The sequence below is a fragment of the Thamnophis elegans genome, chromosome 4 (assembly GCF_009769535.1).
Source record: "Thamnophis elegans isolate rThaEle1 chromosome 4, rThaEle1.pri, whole genome shotgun sequence".
NCBI classification, from domain to species: domain Eukaryota; kingdom Metazoa; phylum Chordata; class Lepidosauria; order Squamata; family Colubridae; genus Thamnophis; species Thamnophis elegans.
Window position 1 is genome coordinate 34,989,915 of NC_045544.1, and position 27,136 is coordinate 35,017,050.

The window sequence follows — 27,136 nt, forward strand, 5'->3', positions numbered from 1 at the left end:
TTCCAAGATTACATAAAGACCATTCTTGAAAGGTCATCTCTGATTCAAGCCATCTGAAGGTGTGTATTTTACAAGAGGAAATTATTTTCCCCCAGTGAGCTGGAAATAGGCTCTGGATCTCCTTCAATAGCCAAGCAGAATTTGAAGGGCAGCTTTTCCATCCTCTCCTTAAAGACATGATCAAACCTTTCACTCTGGGCAACAGTCATAAGATTCTTCCAGTCCCCAACAGTGCCTGGGAAGCAATGGTTAAAAATATCTTAACAGTTTTTGTATTCAATTAAACTAGAGGCTATTTATGTCATCCTGTCACCAAAATGGTCATTCTTACACATTTTTCTGTGACTAAGTTTGTGTATGAATGTATATAGAGTCATGTAAACAGGACGTATACCCTGGTTGAGTTCCATGGTTTTATATATGAGAACATAGTAAAAATCTGCTCCTTAGCAGTTCTTAAAAATAAGTAAATACAACCTGAGATGAACAATATGACATTACACCATGTCATGATTTATTTTATAAAAAGAAACCAAAATGGAGAAGTTGTGTGTAAAATTTAAGATTCAATAGTTTTGGAAGAATTTTCATTCGATTTTGGAAGAATTTGGCCCACTATTTTTACAACATTACTTTACACCATTACATAATTGAAGTTTGTGAGCATTTGTTTATGTACAGTTCACTTGAGGTTCCACCGTAGCATTTCAATTGGGTTGAGGTCTGGACTTTGACTGGGCCATTGCAACATTCTTTTCCTTTTTGAGCAATTATGTGGCATTCTTGCTGGTGTGCTTATGGTCATTGTCCTGTTGCATGTCCCAATCTTGGCCAATCTATAGCTGTCAGACCGCTGGTTTCACATGTGACTCTAGAAGACTTTGATGTTTAATGGAGTTGATGGTCAACTCAGTGACTGCAAGGTGTTTGGCCCCTTGACTACAAATCAAGCCCAAATTATCCCCGCTCCACTACCATACTTGATGGTTATTATAAGATGTTTGTGCTGATATCCATGTTTGGTTTTTGTCAAATGTGGCATTTTGTATTGTGGCCAAACATCTCCACTTTGGTCTCATTCGTCCAAAGGACAGTGTTCCAGAAGTCTTATGATTTGTTCAGCTGCAACTTTGGAAACCAAAGCTGTGCTGCAACACTGTTTTTAGAGAGAAGAGGCCTCTTCATCACTGTAATCATGGAATCAATGGTCTCCCAGTGAGGTTCTAAATGATTTTGAGTTCACCCAGTCGGCCAATGCTTAAGAGAAATGAAAGGATCAGATTGTGCAATCAATAGAATGATTATTGAAACAGGTTGGATTATATCCACACCTGAAATTTGTTTGGGTCAACAGGAGAACACCAACATTGGCACAACTAAGAAAAGCTTATGGCTGCCTCAAATGTGAGGCAAAGACAACATCATGCAGAAAGAGAGGCTGTTGGGACATATCCATACAACTTTAGAAAGCGCCTTTCAGATGAAGGTGACAGCCCTGGTTTCAGATGAAGCCTGGCACATTCCAAAAACCCCAGAGTATGAATTATTGCTGATCTACCTTTGCGAAGAAAGTCTCCTTTGGTGAAATCTAGAATCTCAGGAGGCAATAACGTGTAGTTATGAATCCACCTTCATGTTATCAAATGTCACTTTATACACCACATCATCCACCTCCTTTTCAGTTAGTTCTCTTCCTAGGAAGTTGCATATCGTACATTTCCAAATATTGTTTATCACTATTCTCTTGGTAACAGTGAGTTGAGAGATTTATAAAGAATAACAGAGTTGGAAGGGACCTTGAAGGTTTTCTAGTTCAAACCCTGATGAAACATGAGATGAGACCTTATACTATTATGGGCAAATTTCTTCTTAATAACCTCTAGTGATTATATACCCACAATTTCTGAAGGCATCCCATTTCTCTACTTATTCTGTCAAGAAATTTCTCATTTTTAGGTTGGATCTGTTTGATAGGTTTCCATCTCACAGATCCGTTTCACAGTTACTTCCAGTTGAGCCAGCCACCACCTATTCTATACATTTTTTCTTGCCTGTGTAAAATTTTACTTTACTCTCAATTCAATTGCTTTTTTGGTGAGAAATTATGTTCTACAGTGGTATTCAGTTTACTACAATGATTTTTGCAAACTGCTCTGCTTATACTGATAAAAATTATTCTTTTTGAACATTAAAGCATACAGTTAATCAAATATTTCCAATTCTACAATTGAAAACATGTTACAAAGGCATTTTCAAAGCAGTTAATGGATGTTTTGACATTCTTTCTCATCTCCTTTAATTAAATCTTTCTGCTTTGTTTATTTTTCCTTGGGCCTTATTGGAATATTTCAAAATTCTCACAGATCCTTCACAAAGAACCAGTCCTAATTCAACTGGAATACAAAGCAATCTTTCTGGTCTGGAATTCCCTGACTCACACACCCTCAACTCCTCAACACTTTTCAATGTTTTCCTTTCCTTTCTGTTATGTACAGAGATGTGCTTCTCTTTCATTGCTCATTTTCAAATTAACCCTCCCCTGATGCCTACACCTAAATTTCATTCAGGTAAGCCCAAAAGACAACACTTCTTTCCTAAATTGTCAAAATGGAAAGTGCTCCAAAGGGAATTACTCAGGATGGTGATATTAGCAACTCATAAACATAATTATGAATTATGGGAACTTAACAAATGAATTAAGCAATGACTTTGAGACCAACAGTGATGTAAGCAAAAATCAGACTTGTTAGGAAAGGCTGTCTAATAAAAACATACCCAGGTCTTCTCTTATTATAAAATCAACCTGGACAGCAGCAGAACTTTCTCCTCTCCCTCTTTTGGGGAGATTTACAAACAACTTCCAGCCAGGTTCGCCTTGCAGCCTCACCCACCAGAGCAGCATTGAAGCCCGTTCCAGCCTCGGAGGCAACCAGTAACCATAATGATATGGGGGAGTGTCCAGCCTGCCAGTGCTCCGATATGCAAAACTATGGCTGATTTCCGCTATCGGTGTGCCGGTACCAGTGAATACCAGGAGCAATTCACATCTGATGCCAAGTATTTGTAATGTATCAATATACCAAAGAATTTCAAAAAAAAACTTTAAAAACTTGATTTTCCCTTTAGGAGTTGGGCTAAGATGATATATCAAGCAATATATATTTTCAGGGAAGCAATAAATACAATAAATAGGTCCAGCTGTTGTGAATATGTTGATTTTGGATTTGTTGTTGTCATATTTTTTCTTAGTGGTTGCTTGCCTCACCCGCCCATCTGCTGCTCACTTGCCCAACCCTGCCTGCCTGTTGGCCACTCAATCACTGCTAGCTTTTCCCTGGCCATGTCTGATGGCCTGACACAAGTGGAACTGGTATGCAATGTGTTGCCTGTGACCATCGCCACCATTGCTGCCCTGTTTGCACTGGCCATGTGCCCCATTGCCTGCCAGTGCTGCTCGCAGCTGCCCACCGAACCCGGTCAGGGGAATGGCCTGTTATGCCAGAGGAACAGCATTCCAGCAGAGCTGCTCAGAAGGCAGCCACCAGCTTCAGTCTTTAAGGTACTTCAACACAGAGGAAAGGGGGACCATAATGGGCCTTCCGAGCACCTCCACTGCAAAGGGAGGCAGAAAAATTTGGCTTCTTTCTGCCGTGGCATTCAATATGGCTGCTTTTCTCCTTCTTGCTCATGCAAACAGAGCAAACATGCTCTGAGAAGGAGGTAAGAAGCAGAAAAGGTGAAGACTAGAAGACTTGGTCAAACTTTTCTGTGGATTCAGTGGCCATGATTTGGGTGGGTGTGGCTTGGTGGAGTGGTGTCGAGCTACCTTGCCGTACTCCCACTCAGTCACATGAAGCCCTCAACCAAGTCACACAAACTGAACTGGTAAGGGAAAAAAATGAAATCCAACACTGCTCAGGTAGATATGGAAATCTAAATCAATAAACAAATGCTGTACAATGTTTTAAAATAATGAAGAATTTAATGTTACTCTGTCCGGTTCCACCACAAAACCGCGGTAGACTAAAGCGCGTGTGACTAAAGCACGGTGACAAAACCACACCGTCAAAACTGCGCGACAACAGCGCGCCGACAACAACGCGCCGACAGAAGCGCACTGTAACATAACCCTAAAAATAACCCTAAAGCTAACCCTAAACCTAACGCTAAACCTACCCTAAACCTACCCTAAACCTAACCCTAAACCTAACCCTAAACCTAACCCTAAACCTTACCTTAAGTTAAATCGCGCTTCCGTCGGTGCACTGTTGTCAGTGCGCTTTTGACATTGCGGTTTTAGCGCTGCGGTGTTGTCGGCGCGCTTTTGATGTTCGCGGTTATGTCGTGCCACGACTCTGTCCTATGGTCCCTGCAGAGTTGAGAATTGAAAATTACAATTACATAAAGGCCATTCTTGGAAGATCATGTCTGATTCAAGCTATTTGAAAGTTTATATCACACATTATTTTCATCCACTGAGCTGGAAATAGGCTCTGGATCCTCCTGAATATCCCAGCAGAACTTGAAGGGCAGCTTCTCCATCCTCTCCTTAAAGACAAGGTCAAACCTTTCACTCTGGGCAACAGTCATGTGGTTCTTCCAATCCCCAACAGTTCCTGGGAAACAATAGTTAAAAATATCTTAACAGTTTTTCTATTCATTTTATCTAGAGGCTATTTATGTCATCCTGTCACCAAAATGGTCATTCTTACGCATTTTTCTGTGACCAAGTTTGTGTTTGAATGTATATGCAGTCATGTAAACAGGAAGTATACCCTGCTCCTGTTCCATGGTTTTTTTGTCTGAGAACATAGTAAAAATCTGCTCCTTAGCAGTTCTTAAAAGTAAATACAACCTCAGATGAGCAAAATGACATTAAACAATGTTGTGATTTATTTTTGAAAAAGAAAACCAAAATGGAGAAGCTGTGTATGTAAAACTTAAGATTCAATAATTTTGGAAGAATTTTGACCCACTATTCTTTACAACATTTCAGTTAAATGAAGTTTGTGAGCATTTTTATTACTTGTTTCACTTGAGGTTTCACTGTAGCATTTCAATCAGGTTGAGGTTTGGACTTTGACTGGGCAATTACAATACCTTAATTTTTTTCCTTTTCAGCCATTCTGTGTTATTTTTGCTGGTGTGCTTAGGGTCATTGTCCTGTTGCATAACCCAATGTTGGCCAATCTTTAGCTGTCAGACTGCTGGCTTCACATGTGACTCTGGAGTACTTTGGTATTTAGTGGAGTTGATGGTCAACTCAGTGATTGCAAGGTTAGGGTTAAGAGAAATGATTGATGGCTTTTTGATCATTGGATAGGTCCCTGCAGATTTAGAGGAGACAGTTCTAAGATTGGAGGACAGTGCATTCATATGTCGGAGAGACTTTTTTTTCAGGTTGAAAAGTAGATTATCCTTTCCAGGTTGAAAGCATTAGTCAGTGACATCACTGTTTCCAGGGAGATGCCCCGGGAGAGGTGCTCCTTTCAAGTTCCCAACAAGGTGCTAGAGTGAATGACTGGAGCTCACCCCACCATGCAGCAGCACTCGGGCTTCAAACATGGGCTTGCTAACTTTCAACCCAACGTCCTAACCATGTGACTCACCACACACCTGGTGTGGGAGATTACCCAAGGTAGAGAGTGAAGAGGTTGTGTCTCCACCGTTCTAAAGTGGTCAGTATGAGGTAAAACAATTCCATTCCTGAAGAATCATTACATTGTGCAACCAACAGAATGATCATTGAAATAGATTGGATTATATCCACACCAGAAATTTGTTAGGGTGAACAGGAGAACACCAACATTGGCACAACTAAGAAAAGCTTACGGCTGCCTCAAATGTAGGCTGCTGATGAGACAAACACAACATCATGGAGAGACCCCAGAAAGTGAGACAGTTGGCACATATCCATACCACTTTAGAAAGCACCTTTGAAGTGAAGGTGACAACCCTGGTTTCAGATGAAGCCTGGCACATTCCAAAAGTCCCAGAGTATGAATTATTATTGATCTACCTTTGCGAAGAAACCTTCCTTTGCTGAAATCTAGAATCTCAGGAGGGATTCTAGTGTAGTTTGCTCTAGAATCCACCTTCATGTTATCAAATGAAGGTGGATTCTGGAGCCTTCCAGCTCCAGCGGTCCTTGGAGGAAGCAAACTATCTAGACCCCTTCCAGTCAGGCTTCAGACCCGGTTACAGCACAGAAACCGCTTTGGTCGCATTGACCGATGATCTCTGGAGAGCCAGAGATGGAGGACATTCCTCCATCCTGGTTCTCCTCGACCTCTCAGCGGCTTTCGATACCATCGACCATGGTATCCTTCTGCGACGACTGCGGGAGGTGGGAGTGGGAGGCGCCGTGTTGCGGTGGTTCTCCTCCTACCTCTCGGACAGGTCGCAGTCGGTGTTAGTGGGGGGGCAGAGATCGTCCCCTAGGCCCCTAACTTATGGGGTGCCTCAGGGCTCGGTCTTATCCCCCCTACTATTCAACATCTACATGAAACCGCTGGGTGAGATCATTCGCAGGCACGGGATTAGATACCATCAATATGCGGACGATACTCAACTGTATCTGTCCGCCCCGTGCCAACTCAATGAAGCGGCAGACGTGATGAACCGCGGCCTCGAAGCTGTTATGGACTGGATGAGGGTTAACAAGCTCGTGCTCAACCCAGAAAAGACCGAGTGGCTGTTGTGTTTCCCTCCCAGAGATTCGTCCAATATTCCATCACTCAGGCTGGGGGGTCAAATTCTACACCCCTCAGAGAGGGTTCGCAACTTGGGAGTCCTCCTGGACTCACAGCTATCGTTTGACCACCATTTAATGGCTGTGACCAGGGGGGCATTCGCCCAGGTTCGCCTGGTGCGCCAGTTGCGACCCTACCTGAATCGGGAGGCTCTCACAACAGTCACCCGGGCCCTTGTGACCTCTAGGCTGGAATACTGCAACGTGCTCTACATGGGGCTGCCCTTGAAGAGCATCCGGCGACTTCAGCTAGTACAGAATGCGGCCGCGCGAGTGATTGTGGGTGCACCTCGGTTCACCCGCATAACACCTATCCTCCGCGAGCTGCGCTGGCTACCTGTCGATCTCCGGATGCGCTTCAAGGTGCTATTAGTCACCCATAAAGCCCTACATGGCAGTGGATCTGGATACTTGAGAGACCGCCTTCTGCCAATTACATCCCTGCGACCAATAAGATCACACAGATTGGGCCTCCTCCGTATTCCATCAGCCAGCCAGTGTCGGCTGGCAACTACAAGGAGGAGGGCCTTCTCAGTAGTAGCCCCGACCCTTTGGAACGAGCTCCCCGTAGAGATTCGCACCCTCGCCACCGTCCAGGCCTTCCGCACAGCCTTGAAGAACTGGCTCGCCCGTCAGGCCTGGGGACAAGGATAGTTCCCCTCCCGAATGATGAATGTATGTTGTCTACTATTTTATTATATGTCTTATCTTAATGTCTGTATTCCCCTTCCCGATTTTATGTGAGCCGCCCTGAGTCCCCTCAGGGAAAAGGGCGGCCTACAAATATTAATAAAATCAAAATCAAATCAAATCAAATGTAGCTTTATCCACCACATCATCCACCTCCTTTTCAGTTAGTTCTCTTCCTAGGAAGTTGCATATTTTCAGTACAGAACTTCTCAAATCCTGTAATTTGATAGTGCTTTAGTTATAGTTATATTTAGTTATATTAACTATAGATTAGTTAATCTATAACACTGGAGAAAAAAAATGATTTTGTTGTTTATATTTTTGGGAAATTCTCAAGATAATTTCTCCATTATACATATCTTGCATATTAAACTTTAATTATTTTCCTACTGAAAAAATTACCTTGAGAGAAAGTAATTTTTTAAATGAAAACTGTACATAGAAGCAATATGAATGAATTAAAAAAAGAAATCCTGCTTTGGGACTTCTGGTGAATGTTTTCATGTTTTCTTGGCTGCATCAAAGGGTGGCCAGTTCCCAAGCAAGTTCTAGAAAATGCCTCTCTTATATTAATATTAATACTAATATTGATATTAACATCGATATTAATATATATATATATATATATATATATATATATATATATATATATACACACACACACACACACACACACACACACACACACACACACATTTATACTTATAATGCAATGCAATACAGTACAACATAATATAATAGGCTAACATTTTTCTGATTGCAGGTAAATTGTGCTAATTGGATTTTCCTCATATATTAAATAAGTCTATCAAAAATTAGATCAGCTTTATTTTGCTGAACTTGTTAAGCAGTTCTCTAGAAGATCACAGAAATAATCAAGATTGGCTCTGTGGTCGCCTCTGCTACTCCCTATTGGAATTAGTTATTTACACATCCCATCATTTCCAAAGCTTTCTGTGCATAATGATTGTTCATATTGCACTACACAACACAAACACATCTTACCTTTTTCATTTCTTCATAAGACAGGAAGAGAATGTTGAAATCACCCTTATGAGCATACCAGCCTTCTACATAGTCTAGCCACGAACTACAAAATACTGATAGGAGAGAAATGAGTTACATATAAACATTATTGCTAAAATTTTCCCCACAACGTTATGATCCTGGTGGGTTTAAAGATCAAAGCATGATAGTTTAAGAAGAGGCTACCTTAATATTTACATAGTAATTTACATAGAAATACAAAACACAAACTGTAAAACACTGATAGGTTCATCTCAGTCATGCAATGATCCAGCTGACCATCTTTGTCAGGGATAATAATAACAATAGCACTTAGACTTATTTACTGCTTCGTAGTGCTTTTACAGTCCTCTGTAAACGGCTCACAGAGTCAGCATATTGCCCCCAGCAACCTGGGTCCTCATTTAATCCACCTCGAAGGATGGAAGGCTGAGTCAACCTTCAGCCTGGCGAAATGCAATCTGCCAAACTGCTGGCAGTCAGCAGTCTACAGAAGTAACCTACAGTACTGCATTGTAACCACTGTGCCACCTCAGCTCTTTCTACATTATTCATGCTTGAGTTTCCTCCATTGTGATCCTGATGGGCCTAAAAATCAAAGTATGAGAGCACAACTGAGGGGCTTCCCTAACTAATGTGGTTGCATACTTCAACTTGTTATTTGGGGATTTTTGTCAAGATGCTGCTATATTGTTTCATTTCTTTGCTTTTCCTATTTGGAACTTTGGGGCAATCTGGTTTAATTTTTTTATACTTCTTCAAATATTGAAAGAACTAACTCTGGTTATCTCTTTTCTCTTACCCTTTAGGAGGGTTACAGAGTGCTCCTGGGGGCTGGGTGGGGGGCAAAATTGAGCAAAATATCGCCGGGTTTTTGCTTATTTCTTCCCTCCCCAGCCCCCAGCAGCACTCTGTATGCCTCCTATAAGTAATACACAGCCACTTTGGTGAAGGGGGCAGGTTTTCAGGAGGCAAAAAATGCTGTATTCAGTGTTAGGTAAGCTCCCCATTGGGAGAACGAGTACATTCAGAGAAGCATTGTCACAGGCAACATTGTGTTGGAGAACACACAAACCAGCATTACAGAGACATTGCAGTTTAAATAGGTTTTTACATTCATGGAAGTAGAGGTATCAGAGTCCATCAAACAGTCCAAGTCATATATGGATAATACAGTCAGTCATCAATGTCTTTCAGTTAAGGGACAATTCAAATAACATAGTCTAGTATCATACAATCAGTCCGGTACACAAAGTTTGCTAACAGTTGCAAAACTTACAATTGCTCATGGCACTTTCTAAATCAGCCCAGCATCTAACAAACAGAGAGAGAGAGAGAGAGCTAACAGACATTCTGGCTCTCCCTCTTATGGCTGATTGAGAAAAACAGCCCCCAATCACATTTTATAGTATGCTTTAAAGAAACAGTTACAGCATTGCTACATGATTTATATATTGCAAACTCAACCATTAGAATTATATTCCTAACAGGGATTTTGCCATAACCTTCCCCTAGAGTGGTGAGGGAATGGAGATTTTACAGTATACTTCACCTGCCATGCCCACCAAGCCAAACCCATAGTACTGGTGGTTAAAAAAAATTGAATCCCACGACTGCACACTTCCTACTATAAAATATTTGTGTAGAGTTTGGACAAATTACTGGATGAGTATAGAGAATCATTATTCATTATGTAAGGAGAGAGAGTGGATTGTTTGCTCTTGGTGGGAAACGGATTGAAATATTTTTATAGTTTTTTATGCAAATCAAAAATGGACAAAACATTGTCACGATCAAATTCTTCTTACCTTTGCCAGCCAAAAACTTCTCAAAAAATGTATCGAAGTCTTTTGGGGTTTCTATTTTGACTGATACTTTGTGAAAATCGTAGCTAGAAACCAAGATATCCTTTGGATTTCTAAGCACATAAATAATCTGTAAGAGAGGGATGATAATACCTAGTCAAAAAAAACCAAGACAAAAAGAAGAAGAAAAGACAGATTGACAGCAAAGCGTAAAGTTAACTGAAACAAAGAATTTGGCCAAAGTAGAAAGGAGAATATTATATATGCATAGAAAATGAAAGCTGTAAAGTTTTGGGAGGCCTAGTCAAGTGCGGGATAGAAAAACTTTAACAACTGGTTCTCTGTCTAGGTCCTTGAGGGGTATGGCCATGGGGTGCATGGCCTACTCGGCATCCTGCACCAAGGGAGGGGGGTGTTTTCGCCCTCCATAGGCTTCAAAGGGTTTCCTTGAGCCTCCAGGAGGGCGAAAATGGCCTCCCGTGGGCTCTGGAGACTCTCCAGAGACCAGAAACAGGTCTATTTCTGGACTTCTGCAACATCTGGGAGGCCTGGTTTTTGCCCTCCCAAAGCCTCTGCGCAGGACCTGCACTTACCTGGCATCCAAAACAGGCCGTGTCGAGACTCCTGGTAGGAGTGGAGTGGGATAGGCAGGGCCAGCCAATTATTTCAATTACTGTTTCTGCGAACCAGATGTAAAATTAATATCCAGGTTGTCGAACCTGTCCGAACCGGGTCGAACCGAACCGACTCCTGGCCTATTGTGGTTATTGTGTAATCAGTACAGGAAAATATATGTTTCAGGCTATGTAAGGAAAAATTTTATTGTGCAATGTTATAATCTTTAATTGAACTACATGATCTTGATTTCTGTGGACACTGATGACAGCTTGTTTTCGGCAAATGCAGCCATGTTCAATACATTGGGTTAATAATTGTCACAATGTTGTCTTTCCTAATTTTGTGTAACTGCTAATTTATTCAAATAGATGCTGGCAAACATTTGGCTGGCACTTTAAACTTTATCAGTTCAGATACAATGGTTGCAGAAACATTCTGACCAACACAATCAATAAGGGATCAGAGGGCCATGATAAATAATTTCTATATTATTGTCAGCTTCGGGGATATTTTCATGGAGAAACTTGATGGGATCTACAACAGAGGTGATATTTCGCCCTTTTGCCTGGGTTTAGATGAACCGATACCGGCAGCAGGAGGCCCCATCCACCAGATGTCATTAGGGACAGGCAAGCGCGCATGCACTCCCGGTTACAAAGCGGTAGTGAAGGTAAGAAGATTTCATGCCTGGTCTACATCATTGTGAAGGTGGAGATGGTTTGGGTGGTTTGGTCTATGTGTTTTCAGTATCAGAGGTTTGATCATAAGCTCTCATAAAATCCAAGGATTGTCTTATTATGCTTTTCCAAGCATAAAAATTCAGGATGGTTCAGTGGTTGGAATGTGGTATTGCAAGCTAATTCTGCGAACTGTAAACAGTTAAATTAACACTGGGGTGGGTGGAGGAAATATGGGTTTTACACTGTTTTAATGTTGGAAGACATTAATGGTGGCTATATAAAGTTGTTTAAATAATAAATAATATAATCAGATGAGATGTAGGTTATATGCCTTTTTCAATCTCTTCCCCACCCCATCCATGGGAGGCCAGTATTTGTAGTAACCTGAGTATGTCAGCCTTCCAAAAAAAAAAAACTTTTACAAACTTTATTTTCCCATTAGGATTTGGGCTAAGATGATATATCAAGCAATATATATCTTCAGGGAAGCAGAAAATATAATAAATAGGTCTAGCTGTTGTGAATATGTTTTATAGGTTTTGGGATTTTTTTTGTCATCTTTTTTATTTGCTATGTTCTTTTTGTGGGTCTTTATTTCCTGTATAATACCCAGAGTCAGGTACAGAGATGGTATTCAGCTGGTTCAAACTACTTCATTTGAACCAGTTCTGGAAATATGAAAAGAACCAGTAGAGAATGCTGGTGGGCCATGCCCCTGAAATGGTCACCTGGTCGCTACTTACTCCCCCTTCCTGCCTGCCTGCTCTCTATTTGCTCACCCTGTCTACCTGCTTGCTAGCCCTGCCCATCTACCCAAGGCTCGCTCGCCACCCCCAAATGCCCAATGCTTGCCTCGCCCACCCAAGACCTATATATATATTGCCTTTGCTTTGCCACATGGCCCTATGGACATTGCCATTGGCTGGGTCGGAGTATACGCCATTCCCCGGCTCTGGTCTTTCCTCAGAGTGGCCACCCGCTTGCTAGCTGCTCTCCCTCCGCCTCACTCACCTACCGTAAATTCTGGCCACCATGGTGGTGATGGGGCATGGCAAGGCTTGGCCACCTTTTGTGAGAAGCCTCCAGCTGCTGCTAATTTTTGGCTACTTTCCAAGAAGCTCTGCTGTGACACTGTCTCTCTGGCACACCAAGCCATTCTCTTGATCAGGTCCAGTGGCTGGCCAGAAGCGGCACCAGCAGGCAATGAGGTATGCATGAACAGGATGGTGGCAACAAGCATGGGACAAGTCCAACGATCCTTGGCGCTGTCGTCAACCTGTTTGCACTGGTCATGTATGTGCACCCCAGTTGCCTGGTGTTGCCTCTCATGGCTGGCTGCTGGACCCAGCCAGGAAAACAGTCTGTTGCACCGGAGGGAGGGCATTGCAGCGGATATGCTTAGAAGGCAAGTGCCAGCCTCAGTTTTTAAGGTACTTTGACGGGGGTGAGAGGTGGGAACTAAAAAGGGACAGGCAGCCACAGAAACTGCCTTCTGAGCAGCTTCGCTGTGAAGGGAGGCAGAAATGTTCTGCTTCTCTCTGTCACAGCATTCAACATGGCTCATTCTATCCTCCTTCTTGGGCTCATAGACACAGAGCAAACATGAGGAGGCGAGAAGCAACCATGTGGAATGCATGGTTTGGGTGGGTGTGGCTTGGTGGGGTGGTGCTGCCCCACCTTGCCGTGAGTGATATCAAGTTGGCTATGCCCACTTGGTCACAAGCCACGCCCTTTGAATCAGTAGGGAAAAATTTGAAACCCACCACAGGTCAGGTAGGTATGGAAATCTAAATCAACAAATGAATGCCATTTAATTTTTAAAAATAAGAAAGAATTTAATGTTGCTTTGTCCTATGGTCCCTGCAGAGTTGAGAATTAAACATTACAAGGTGATATAAAGATTCTTCTTGGAAAGTCATTTCTGATTCAAGCCATTTGAAGGTTTGTATCAGATATTATTTTCCTCCAGTGAGCTGGAAATAGGCTCATGGATCCTCCTGAATATCCCAGCAGAACTTGAATGGCAGTTTTTCCATCCTCTCCTTAAAGACACGGATAAACCTTTCACTCTGGGCACCAGCCATGAGGTTTTTCCAGTCCCCAACAACAATGCCTGGAAAGAAGTGGTTAAAGTATGTTAACAGTTTTTTTTTTCAATTAAACTAGAGACTATTTATGTCATCCTTCACCAAAATGGTCATTCTTACACATTTTTCTGTGACTAAGTTTGTGTATGAATGTATATACAGTCATGTAAACAGGAAGTATATCCTGCTTCTGTTCCATGGTTTTTTGTATGAGAACATAGTAAAAATCTGCTCCTTGGCAGTTCTTAAAAGTAAGTAAATACAACCTCAGATGAACAACATGACATTACACCATGTCATGATTTATTTTTGAAAAAGAAAACCAAAATGGAGAAGCTGTGTATGTAAAACTTAAGATTCCATAATTTTGGAAGAATTTTGGCCCACTATTCTTTACAACATGGCTTCGGTTAATTGAAGTTTGTGAGCATCTGTTTACTTGTTTCACTTGAGGTTTCCCTGTAGCATTTCAATCAGGTTGACTTCTGGACTTTGACAGGCCATTACAATACCTTATTTTTTTCCTTTTCAGCCATTCCGTGGTACAGCTTGCCTCCATAGTTGTGAATACCCCAACACTGCAAGTCTTTAAGAAGATGTTGTATAGCCATCTGTCTGAAACTGTATAGGGTTTCCTGCCTAGGTAGGGGGTTGGACTAGAAGACTTCCAAGGTCCCTTCCAACTCTGCTATTGTATTGTATTGTATTGTATTGTATTGTATTGTATTGTATTGTATTGTATTGTATTGTATTGTATTGTATTGTATTGTATATACAGTCATGTAAACAGGACGTATACCCTGCTTGAGTTCCATGTTTTATGTATGAGAACATAGTTAAAATCTGCTCCTTAGCAGTTCTTTTTTTGGGGGGAAATGTTTTATTGTTTTCATTAAACAAAAACACACAAAAAAAAAGAATCATCCTTCGTTACATCTTGTAGAAAGTGTATCAATTGGTTACAAATACATTCCGTGCATTTCTTCCATAATCCTTACATATACTTCATTCAAATTTGGTTGTACATTTTAAATCAAAAAAGAAAATTTGTGTATTTTACTGTCCCTGTACCACAATTCTCATTTAATTACAGTTATTTAATCATATTTTTATCTAGAATCATTTGTATTTAAAGACACAACCACCACCGGCGTTCATTTATAGTTTCAATAAAGCTCCAATAACATTACATCTTTATAACATATTCTGAAACAAATTCAATTAAGTAAGATATCTAAGCATTTCTCCCCCCCATCAATTCACCTATACGTATCATTAAATATTATCCATTAACATTTCTTTGTTATTATTGTAGTTGACTAAGAATTATTTACTTTTTATCTCATCTCTCCTCTCCACAGGCCCACACAAGATTATACCTTTATTTCCATCTTTAAACAAAAATTTATTAATAAGTTTTATAGGTCTGTTTCCTCAGTCCCAAATTTTTTAGTTACGTGTTAACAAGATAGACATTAAAAATCTAAGACAATCTAAAAGATGTTAACATTTCTACTTAATAATCACCAGAGTATACATTAGCATTTCCTTATTTATATCACATCTCCTCTCTTCTGACTCAAATTATTTATATCTTCATAACAAGATCTAAACAAAAATTTGTAAGATTTGGGAGAAGAAGGCGGGGCTTAGCAGTGAGAAGACGGAGTTTCAGGCTATTCCTGAAATTCCTCTATTCCGAAGGATTTTTGGACGGGTTCTTTGAACTCTAGCTGTCCCGGAGACGACAGTGAAGGTGAGGAGAGACCCAGGACCTCAGAGACACCCGCAAAGTCCCTGGGGGGGGTATTAACTCCTCGTGCCAATTCCTTTCTGGATTAGCTGCGTGCTAACTGAAACTGCAGGTTGCCCCTAAGAATGGCAGAAGTGATGTCATCTGGTAAGCTGATTTTATTACTCAAGAGAGACTGTCCGCGCTAAAAGCCTAAACCAATTGAAACCATAAAATAGAAGAATTTAGCGGCGAATTGGTCTTTTTCTAATGGATTTATGGCTGGTGGCGACCTTATCTCTTAAATACTTCAAGGAATGCTTCGGCAACCCCCCCTCACTGACTCTTTTTAAGTGGATCGTAAAGTTAACTTTCTACTAATTAGCCTGTCACGATCTGACATCTTTACTACCTGGCTGTGTTTACGATCAGATAAGATTGCACAGTTTTCAGCGTGTTTATATTTGGAATTTTTAACTACGACACATCATGGCGTCTGAAGCCTCATTTCAGATTCTTTTCTCCACATGTCAAGAGCTTTTTGACTCTTTTCAAAAATTGGAAAGAAAACTGGATCATATGATTTTAAAATATGAAGGAAAAACTGAGATCGTTGAATGTTTGAATGTTCCTGAAATACAAATGGAAAATGTGAGAAATGGCGTCTGGTCTATCACAGAGGAAGAAAGGAGGGGGGGAGCCACAAAGAAGATTCATTTAAAGAGACAGAGTGCAGGAGAAATGGAAACTCCACCCTGGAGAATTAAAGTCAATCTGAAAAATTTTACAAGCCCGGGACAACATTATTATTTCATCATTGACATTCAGAGCCAAAAGGTGCTAAGATATTTTTGTTTGGACTTGCTTATAAAAACATTTGGTAAATTTATTCAACGAATGGCAACTGGATTAAGAATATTTTGCTGTTGGAGGGACACAGGCTGACAGATGCAAGAATATAACTTAAAATTAGCTAAATCTGATTATTTTAATTTGTAATAGATACAGCTGAATAATAATTGATATTGATGGTAATGTATATAATGTGGAATTGGCTGATAGATTGAAGAAATCTAGCTAATCTAATTGCTCTCTTTGTAACAGATATAGTTGAATAATAATTGATATTGATAGTAATGTATATAATGTGGAGTCGATATGATAAATAACAATTGGATATGAGAAAACATTTTTGGATTATACATAAAGAGTATTAATTACAATAACTATCACTATTATAAAAACTAAATAAAATACATACAATCAAATGTTAATCAACACTGGGAAAATGTTATGATATATGATATAACTAAATATTATGGATGTCCAGCTAAAATAGGATATGAGGATTTGATGTAAATAGAGGACTTTATAAGTAGTAAATGAAATGTCAGCATGTGTTATGGATTAATTTTCTGATATAGCTAAGGATGGAGGATATTTAAATAACTATAGGTAATTAAAACTGGAGGTATAATGATGTTAATATGGTAAACATTTGAGTTAAGATATTTGAATTAATATGAATTAATGGAAGAGAAGCACCAAAGCATGTTGTAACCAGCTGATATACTTCTTTTTTTTCTTAATAGATACCTGTGTTTTGTTCTTTTTCCCTGCCTGTCGTGTTTGTTTGTTTGTTTGTTTTTTTGTCCTATTTTTTTTTTGCCTTTTCTTTTTGATTTTTTCTTTTCCCACTGGTGTGGGCAGGTATTGTTCAAGATTATTACTTGTATTAATACTTTTAAATAATAATTACAGTCAAATGAAAATGGATATATAATAATGCTTAAGTTAATATGAGTTATGTTTGTTGACCGTGGAGGATCTGTAATCGATTGATACACTTTCTACAGATGTAAAGAAAGATGCGGTACTTGTTTCAATTAAAATTAAAAAACATTTATTAAAAAAAAATATTGTAAGATTTGCACATTTTTTCACCAGATCCCAAATTACAATTTATGGCCTGGTTATTTATCCTGATTAAGGTTATCATTTCACTATTAGTATCATAATATATTATATGTTAACGAATAAACATTCAATGATAATCTAGAATAGTCCACAAAGTACTAAGGTCTCTACTTGTTAATCATCAATACTTAGCTAAGTTTTTTTTTCACCAACTAGCATTATTGACCAGTGTCTTTCCAGTAACAAAATGGTCTTTTCTCTCTTGGCAGCTGTTGTGTCAATTCTTTTTTCAGGACCTTTCCAGGTTTTAAGGCTTCTCTCCGCACTTTGTATCTTAAAAGATCTCTCATGTAGATTCGTTGCCCTTGAATTGTTCATCTAATGTCTTATCTTGGTTTTCTGTAATTTCATTTGCTTCTTTAGTTTCTGGGGTTCCAACCCCATCATCTTTTTCTGTGATACCCCATAGTCTGTCCATTTTTTTTATCAAATCTCTCAAGTCCTTCTGAGATGTTTTGAAGTCCAATCAAAATAGTTTGGATTATCATGTTTTCTTCATCTGAGTATTGATCCATTTTTCAGAGTAAAAAGGAAATATAAAGAAAAAGAAAAGGAGAAATTTGATAATTACTGCCACACTAGCCTGTCAAAATTTTTTGAAGAATATATCTATTTTTATTTTAAATCTTAAAAATAAGTTCTTTTATGGTTTTCAAAATAGAAGGGTTCTTATCTTTTTCTTTCCTTTTCCTAGTCTTGCCAAAATATTTTTCACAAGCACCAGCAGTACACTGATCGTGACCTTGAGTCTTTATCAGGTTTTAAAAACAAGTTCCAAACCCTTCTGTTGTAAAGTCAGTGTAGTCAAATAGGAATGAACAAAGGATACATTGTTTCAACAAAAAAGCAAACTTTAGTCTTAGGCTTCCAAGTGGCAGATTCAACTATTTTTTAATTCTTTTTCCTTAAGTATCTTTAATGTAATTTTATAAGAAGTAAAAGAAGAAGTTTATTAGAATAAAAAAAAGTTTTAGTTTAAGCCAAAAAAATTAAAGTAGTAAATAGAAATAGAGGAAAAAAGATCAGTCCATTTGCCTCAAATGGAGAAACAGGAAACGTTGCAATCACTTCAATCCACAAAACATCGTTACAAGCAAGAGCAGTCCAATAGGGGTTAAATTTGCCGTGGAACACTTTCACTTCTTCTTTCTTTCCGGCACTGTGTCCGACTATGTCAGCCTGGGAGCTGCCTGTTTGCCGCCGGTTTGAAGTGCTTACCTTGGGTCGATCAGGGACTTTGCGGTGTCCCTGCAACCAGCAAGGTCTTGTCTTCCCAGTCACCACTCTTTGGGACGGTTTAGGTCCTACTGGACCATCCAAGGGCAAAAGTGCCATCTGCGGACTCGGACTGTCGAGTCCGCACGATGTAACGTCGCAACGTTGGCTCCTCCTCTGTTCTTAAAAGTAGGTAAATACAACCTCAGATGAACAACATGACATTACACCATGTCATGATTTATTTTATAAAAAGAAACCATAATGGAGAAACTGTGTGTAAAACTTAAGATTCAATAGTTTTGGAAGAATTTTGGCCCATTATTCTTTACAACCTTGCTTCAGTTAATTGAAGTTTGGGAGCATTTGTTTAGATACAGTTCATTTGAGGTCCCACTGCAGCATTTCAATCAGGCTGAGGTATGGACTTTGACTGGGCCATTGAAACACCTTAATTCTTTTTCTTTTCAGCCATTCTGTGGTATTTTTGGTGGTGCTGCCGCTCTCCACCAAGCCACACCCACTGTACTAGTAGGGAAAAAAATTGAAATCCAACACTGCTCAGGTAGCTATGGAAATCTAAATAAATAAACAAATGCTGTACAATGTTTAAAAATAATGAAGTATTTAATGTTACTCTGTCTTATGGTCCCTGCAGAGTTCAGAATTGAAAATTACAAGATTACATAAAGACCATTCTTGGAAGGTCATCTCTGATTCAAGACATTTGAAAGTTTATATCACACATTATTTTCATCTACTGAGCTCGAAATAGGCTCTGGATCCTCCTGAATATCCCAGCAGAACTTGAAGGGCAGCTTCTCCATCCTCTCCTTAAAGACACGGTCAAACCTTTCACTCTGGGCAACAGTCATGTGGTTCTTCCAGTCCCCAACAGTGCCTGGGAAACAATAGTTAAAATATCTTAACAGTTTTTGTATTCATTTTATCTAGAGGCTATTTATGTCACCCTGTCACCAAAATGGTCATTCTTACGCATTTTTCTGTGACTAAGTTTGTGTTTGAATGTATATACAGTCATGTTAACAGGACATATACCCTGCTTCTGTTCCATGGTTTTTTGTCTGGGAACATAGTAAAAATCTGCTCCTTAGCAGTTCTTAAAAGTAAGTAAATACAACCTCAGATGAACAACATGACATTACACCATGTCATGGTTTGTTTTTGAAAAAGGAAACCAAAACGGAGAAGCTGTGTATGTAAAACTTAATATTCCATAATTTTGGAAGAATTTTGACCCACTATTCTTTACAACATGGCTTCCGTTAAATGAAGTTTGTGAGCATTTTTATTACTTGTTTCACTTGAGGTTTCACTGTAGCATTTCAATCAGGTTGAGGTCTGGACTTTGACTGGGCAATTACAATACCTTAATTTTCTCCTTTTCAGCCATTCTGTGGTATTTTTGCTGGTGTGCTTAGGGTCATTGTCCTGTTGCATGACCCAATGATGGCCAATCTTTAGCTGTCAGACCGCTGGCTTCACATGTGACTCTGGAATACTTTGGTATTTAGTGGAGTTGATGGTCAACTCAGTGATTGCAAGGTTAGGGTTTTTTGTTTTCAGGTTGATAAGTAGATTATCCTTTCCAGGTTGAAAAGATTAGTCAGTGACATCACTGTTTCTAGGGAGATGCCCCGGGAGAGGTGCTCCTTTCAAGTTCCCAGCAAGGTGCTAGAGTGAATGACAGGAGCTTACCCCACCATGCAGCAGCACTTGGATTTCAAACATGGGCTTGCTAACTTTCAACCCAATGTCCTCACCATGTGACCCACCACACTCCTGGTGGGGGAGAGTACCAAAGGTAGAGAGTGAAGAGGTTGTGTCTCCACCATCTTAAAGTGGTCAGTATGAGGTAAAACTATGCCATGCCATTCCTGAAGAATCATTAGATTGTGCAACCAACAGAATGATCATTGAAACAGGTCAGATTATATCTACACCAGAAATTTGCTTGGGTGAACAGGAGAACACCAACATTGGCACAAGTAAGAAAAGCTTATGGCTGCCTCAAATGTAGGCTGCTGATGAGGCAAACACAACATCATGGAGAGACAGCAGAAAGAGAGGCTGTTGGGACATATCCATACCACTTTAGAAAGCACCTTTGAAGTGAAGATGACAACCCTGGTTTCAGATGAAGCCTGGCACATTCCAAAAGCCCCAGAGTATGAATTATTAGTAATCTACCTTTGCGAAGAAAGCTTCCTTTGCTGAAATCTACAATCTCAGGAGGCATTAACGTGTAGTTTACTCTAGAATCCACCTTCATGTTATCAAATGTCGCTTGATACACCACCTCATCCACCTCCTTTTCAGTTATTTCTCTTCCTAGGAAGTTGCATATTTTCAGTACAGAACTTCTCAAATCCTGTAATTTGAGAGCTTTATTTTAGTTCATCTATAACAATGAAGAAAAAAATGGAATTTTTTTTTATATCTTTGGGAAATTCTCAAGATAATTTCTTCGTTATACAGTTTCTTGCATATTAAACTTTAATTATTTTCCTACTGAAAAAATTACCTTGAGATAAAGTAATTTTTGAAATGAAAACTGTACATAGAAGCAATATCAATAAGTTAAAAAAAGAAATGCTGCTTTGGGACTTCTGGTGAACGTTTTCATGTTTTCTTGGCTGCATCAGAGCGTGGCCAGTTCCCAAGCAAGTTTAAAAAAATGCCTCTCTTAAAAATGCCATTGAGTTGAGTCAATCTCTTCTGAGCCAAATATTATGGAAAATATATTCATATTCATATTCATATATATTTACATTTATACTTATAATGCAATTCAATGCAATACAATACAATACAATACAATATAATAGGCTAAGATTTTTCTGATTGCAGGTAAATTGTGCTAATTGGATTTTCCTTATATATTAAGTAAGTCTATCAAAAATCAGATCAGCTTTATTTTGCTGAACTTGTTAAGCAGTTCTCTAGAAGATCACAGAAATAATCAAGATTGGCTCTGTGGTCGCCTCTGCTACTCCCTATTGGAAAAAGTTATTTTCACATCCCATCATTTCCAAAGCTTTCTGTGCATAATGATTGCTCATATTGCACTACACAACCCAAACACATCTTACCTTTTTCATTTCTTCATAAGACAGGAAGAGAATATTGAAATCACCCTTATGAGCAGACCAGCCTTCTATATGGTCTAGCCATGAACTACAAACCACTGATAGGAGAGAAATGAGTTATATATAAAGATTAATACTTGAATTTCCCCCACAACTTTATGATCCTGGTGGGTCTAACGATCAAAGCATGATAGTTTAAGAAGAGGCTACACTAATATTTACATAGTCTAGTCACAAAATACAAAACACGGACTGTAAAACACTGATAGGTTCATCTCGGTCATGCAATGATCCAGCTGACTATCTGTGTCAGGGATAGTAATACAATAGCACTTAGACTTATGTACAGCTTCATAGTGCTTTTACAGTCCTCTATAAGCAGTTCACACAGTCAGCATATTGCCCCCCAACAATCTGGGTCCTCATTTAATCCACCTCGGAAGGATGGAAGGCTGGGTCAACCTTCAACCTGGTGAAATTCAATCTGCCAAACTGTATACAGAAGTAACCTGCAGTACTGCATTGTAACCACTGTGCCTCCTCAGCTCTTTCTACATTATTCATGCTTGAGTTTCCTCCATTCCTCCATCCTGGTGGGCCTAAAAATCAAAGCATGAGAGCACAACTGAGGGGCTTCCCTAACATCACTGAATGTGGAGAGGACAGAGAAAAAATGAGAGTTGTAACTAATGTGGTTGCATACTCCAACTTGTTATGGGGGGATTTTTGTCAAGATGCTGCTATATTGTTTCATTTCTTTGCTTTTTCTTATTTGGAACTTTGGGGCAATCTGGTTTAATTTTTTTATACTTCTTCAAATATTCAAAGAACTAACTCTGGTTATCTCTTTTCTCTTACCCTTTAGGAGGCTTACAGAGTGCTCCTGGGGACTGCGAAGGGAAAAATTGAACAAAATATCGCCTGGTTTTTGCTTATTTCTGCCCTCCCCAGCCCCCAGCAGCACTCTGTACGCCTCCTAAAGCCGATACACGGCCACTTTGGTGAAGGGGGCAGGTTTGCAGGAGGGAAAAAATGCTATATTCAGTATATAAGACACACCCAGATTTTCAGCCTCTTTTTTGAGGGGAAAAGGTGTGTCTTATACTCTGAAAATTACGGTAGTTCGGAGAATCAGTAAAAATACCACCTCTAACTGGCTCTGCCCCATCTATTCTCCACCTCCTGAGTCCCATCTGATCGAGAGGGAATGGGGATTGTTAGGTAAGCTCCCCATTGGGAGAGCACGTATGTTCAGAGAAGCATTGTTAGAGTTGTGTTGGAGAACACACAAACCAGTATTACAGAGACACTGCAGTTTAAATAGGCTTTTACTTTCATGGAAATAGAGGTATCAGAGTCCATCAAACAGTCCAAGTCATACACGGATAATACAGTCAGTCATCAATGTCTTTCAGTTAAGGGATAATCCAAATAACATAGTCTAGTATCATACAATCAGTCCGGTACACAAAGTTTGCTAACAGTTGCAAAACTTACAATTGCTCACGGCACTTTCTAAATCAGCCCAGCATCTAACAAACAGAGAGAGAGAGAGCTAACAGACATTTTGGCTCCCTCTTATGGCCGATTGAGGAAAACAGCAACCAATCACATTTTACAGAATGCTTTAAAGATACAGTTACAGCATTGCTACATGATTTATATATTGCCAACTGAACCCTTAGAATTATATTCCTAACAGGGATTTTGCCATAACCTTCCCCAGGAGTGGTGAGGGAATGGAGATTTTACAGTATACTTCACCTGCCATGCCTACCACACCATGCCATGCCTACCAAGCCAATCCCACAGTACTGGCAGTTAAAAAATTTTTGAATCCCACGACTGCACACTTCCTACTATAAAATATTTGTGTAGAGTTTGGACAAATTACTGGATGAGTATAGAGAATCATTTGTTATGTAAGGAGAGAGAGTGAATTGTTTGCTCTTGATTGAAATATATTTATAACCTTTTATCCAAAACAAAAATGGACAAAACATTGTCATGATCAAATTCTTCTTACCTTTGCCAGCCAAAAACTTCTCAAAAAATGTATCGAAGTCTTTTGGGGTTTCCATTTTGTCTGATATTTTGTGAAAATGGTAGCTAGAAACCAAGACATCCTTTGGATTTCTAAGCACATAAATAATCTGTAAGAGAGAGATGATAATACCTAGTAAAAAAAAACCAAGACAAAAGAAGAAGAAAAGACAGATTGACAGCAAAGCGTACAGAGAGTTCATCAAGTAACTCTCATACATTCATCTAACAGGTTCCATTCTATCAGGGGATCTCAAAGCTCATTAGCAAAACCATGTTTGAGAGCCTTCCAGCAGACCACCAGGATTGGGGCCAGCCTTGACTTGGAGGAATGATTTTCCATATGGCAGACAACAGAGAAGAAAAGGTTTTCCTCATGGATCCTGCCTGACAAATCTCCCTAGCTGATGGGACCCCGACATGCTTTTCCTGCTGGACTTGATGCAATGCATAGCTGCAACTGGGGAGAGGAGATTCTTCAAATAATATGTTCCCAACTGATGAAGGAATTTAAACCTCAAAACCATCACCATGAATTGAATGTAGAAACAGACAGGTTAGCAATGCAGTTTCCAAAGCAGTGGTGTAATGAATGCAGTTCTAGAGAATAGACCAATGCCTGTTGCGTCTGCATTTTGCACCACTGAAGCTTCCACTGACTAGGGCATGAGTGACTGAGAGTAGAAATTGTGCAAAGGGATTTGAGGGATAAAAATAGTATCCCTCAACTTGACATCCTCCAGATATGTTAAGATCGCAACTGGACATGCAACACCAAGTGTTACGATCTACCTGGGTGTGTCGCCTTGGGAAAAAGAAGTTTAAGGGGTTTGATATTCAGTTTGGTTGTTAGCTGTTTCTGCTGGGCATGACCTTTTGATATTAACGCTTTTTGGTTGTGTTTCCCCCCCTCACACTTCAGAATTTGCTATTCCAACATACTGGAACAATCTAATATTTGTTTGTGTACCCTTGCCTATTTGTTAATAAAACATTCAGATGCAAAGCTAAACAAAATGAATGCAGGCAGCTCCCCACGCTAGCTCACAAGTTAACAAAACATGTCCTACTTTTGCTCTTCTTTTTCGTAATCCTTTGGGTACCAAATAGTAGGGCAGATGGGAACAAATGACACGAGGTGATGGGCGATTAGGTAAATCTACATGGAATATATTATACTCCAGCCATGGTGCTCGGTCAATTAGGGTAATATTTTCAGTTCCATCTCGGTGACCTTCATAAGTAATCAAGCTGACAATATTCTGAGTCCACACAGTGCCTGCAAATAAAGAATAATTAAATTAATTTGCCCATTATTATTTGGAGAAAGTTGAACTTATGCAAAGCCAACCTTCCTATCAGGGAGAATAACAAATGATACATAAAGACAATTAACTCTACTAAATATGATAGATTAAGCTGATTGATGGATGGATGTTCAAAGAATAGCTATTAATTTAAACAGTTATTTCTATCCTGCCTTTTTTAGTTTTAGAACTAACTCAAGATGGCAAACATACCTAGTACTTCTTCGTCCTCCTATTTTCCTCACAACAGCCCTGTGAGGTAGATTGGGCTGAGGGAGAGTGACTACCCATCCAGCAATGTGGAGTAAAATATAAAGGATGATGTCGAGGTTTAGCAGCTTATTTTCCCTACATTTCCAGCTTCTTGTAAAATGCTAAATGTTAAAATCTGGTTATAGAGCAACAGCGTCACAGCAACCAAAACACTGAGGAACTGAATAACGATATTGGACACAAGTTTAAATCTTTCTTGGAAGACATCTTTGAACTTACCAGATTTAGGATATGTGATTACGAATATATCATCATCTCGGATTTCAAAACTGTCCAGTGAATCTAAATCTTCAGTTGAGGACATGCCAGTTATGAAATAGAGTCCTTTGTATTTATATAGAAAGTCCATTGCTTCAACTGTTGTTGTAATAATAGAGCAATTATCAATACTTCCTACATTTATGGTCAATATTGTATTAATTCAGTTCTTTAAAAACCATGAATCCTGCTAACATAAAGGAAAATTATATGTTTGTGTGTTATTAGATTAGTTTCCTTAATTAATTCATTAGTTCAATGAACTCAATTTTCATTGATAAATGTTTCCATTGCAAAGAGTAAATTTGCTGTTCTTATTGGAATCTAAAAATTCTATGTAGAAGAGAAAGTTTTAATTACAATGTTAAAAACATACAAATTGCACTTCTTCTCTTACCTTACCTTATCTACATAGACTCTGACAGTCACTCATGTCATGTCCTTAAGCCACCTTATTTGCAATGGTTTGTCAATGTTCTTATACTCCAGTAGAGTATTCAAATATTTAAGAAGGCTGATCTTTAGTCAATCATTGTGTCAGCAGAACTTCTGTATTTCAAAAATGAGCAAGAGGGGACATCAAACATGATTGAGTCATAACCTAATTTGGAAAAGTGTTGCTGTAAAAATCAGTATGTTTTAAAAATACAAAAGCACTTCTGATTTACATGCCAATTATTTGTAATGTATCATTATATGAAGAATTATGGATTTACCAATAGGAGATGCAGCCACTACGATGTTATTGCATTGTTATTTTCATACCTGAATCCCAGTTTCCATATATAAATTTACATAAGAGTTGTTATATTATTGTCTCTAAAGGGAAGAGTACCTCTTTATGGGGAAAACCCCTTCATGAAATATGTTTCAGGCTATGTAAGGAATTATTTTATTGCCTTCCCCAAAAAAACCTTTACAAACTTGATTTTCCTATTAGGAATTGAGCTAAGATAATATATCAAGTAATATATATATCTTCAGGAAAGCAGAAAATATAATAAAGGGTCTAGCTGTTGTGAATATGTTTTATAGGATTTGGGGTTTATGTAATGAATTATTTTATTGTGCAATGTTGCAATCTTTAATTGAACTACATGACCTCGATTTGTGTGGACACTGATGACAGCTTGTTTTCAGCAAATGCAGCCAAGTTCAATACATTTAATTGTTAATAGTTGTAATGATGTTGTCTATCCTAATTTTGTGTAGCTTCTCATTTATTCCAATAGTGCCAACTTTTAGCTGGCACTTTAAACTTTATCAGTTCAGATTCAATGGTTGCAGAAACATTCTGACCAACATAATCAGTAAGGGATCAGAAGGCCATGATAAATAATTTCTATATTATTGTCAGTTTCCTGGATATTTTCATGGAGAAACTTGATTGGATCTACACCAGAGGTGGTATTTCGCCCTTTCGCCCGGGTTTAGATGAACCTGTAGCGGCAGCAGGAGGCTTGACCTACCCAGATGTCATTAGGGACAGGCAAGCGCGCATGCACTCCCTGTTCCAAAGCGGTAGTGAAGGTAAGAGGATTTCATGCCTGGTCTACATCATTGT

At 39.2% G+C, this 27,136-nt stretch overlaps 1 protein-coding gene and 1 long non-coding RNA gene across 6 annotated transcripts; one reads left to right on the forward strand and one right to left on the reverse strand.

The window, feature by feature from the left end:
• Positions 1-4,612: 4,612 nt before the first annotated feature.
• Positions 4,613-20,821, forward strand: LOC116507451. The gene is made up of 2 exons (XR_004255208.1): positions 4,613-5,283; positions 20,153-20,821. It is a non-coding gene; the product is annotated as an uncharacterized LOC116507451 (long non-coding RNA).
• Positions 19,183-26,085, reverse strand: LOC116507446 (amine sulfotransferase-like). Of its 5 annotated transcripts, none has more exons than XM_032215576.1 (7): positions 25,975-26,085; positions 25,534-25,671; positions 24,805-25,013; positions 23,718-23,844; positions 21,695-21,789; positions 20,793-20,973; positions 19,183-19,482 (listed from the first exon to the last, which is right to left on the reverse strand). In XM_032215576.1, exons 2-7 carry the CDS (start codon positions 25,661-25,663, stop codon positions 19,322-19,324), a joined length of 903 nt encoding a protein of 300 aa, XP_032071467.1. In that variant the 5' UTR covers positions 25,664-25,671; positions 25,975-26,085; the 3' UTR covers positions 19,183-19,321. The 5 variants fall into 5 exon arrangements, with proteins under 5 accessions (XP_032071467.1, XP_032071468.1, XP_032071471.1 ...); XM_032215577.1 differs by having other exon boundaries at positions 25,534-25,759; positions 25,975-26,079; XM_032215580.1 differs by having other exon boundaries at positions 25,970-26,073.
• Positions 26,086-27,136: the final 1,051 nt, after the last annotated feature.

What these genes read in the sequence shown, in the direction of transcription:
- LOC116507446 (XM_032215576.1), bottom strand. Translation starts at nt 25,663, where the DNA reads ATGGACTTTCTATATAAATACAAAGGACTCTATTTCATAACTGGCATG. An exon ending in AATCACATATCCTAAATCTG is followed by an intron (nt 25,014 to 25,533) that starts GTAAGTTCAAAG and finishes CTTTATTTGCAG; the next exon opens with GCACTGTGTGGACTCAGAAT. An exon ending in AGGAAGCTTTCTTCGCAAAG is followed by an intron (nt 19,483 to 20,792) that starts GTAGATTACTAA and finishes ATTGTTTCCCAG; the next exon opens with GCACTGTTGGGGACTGGAAG.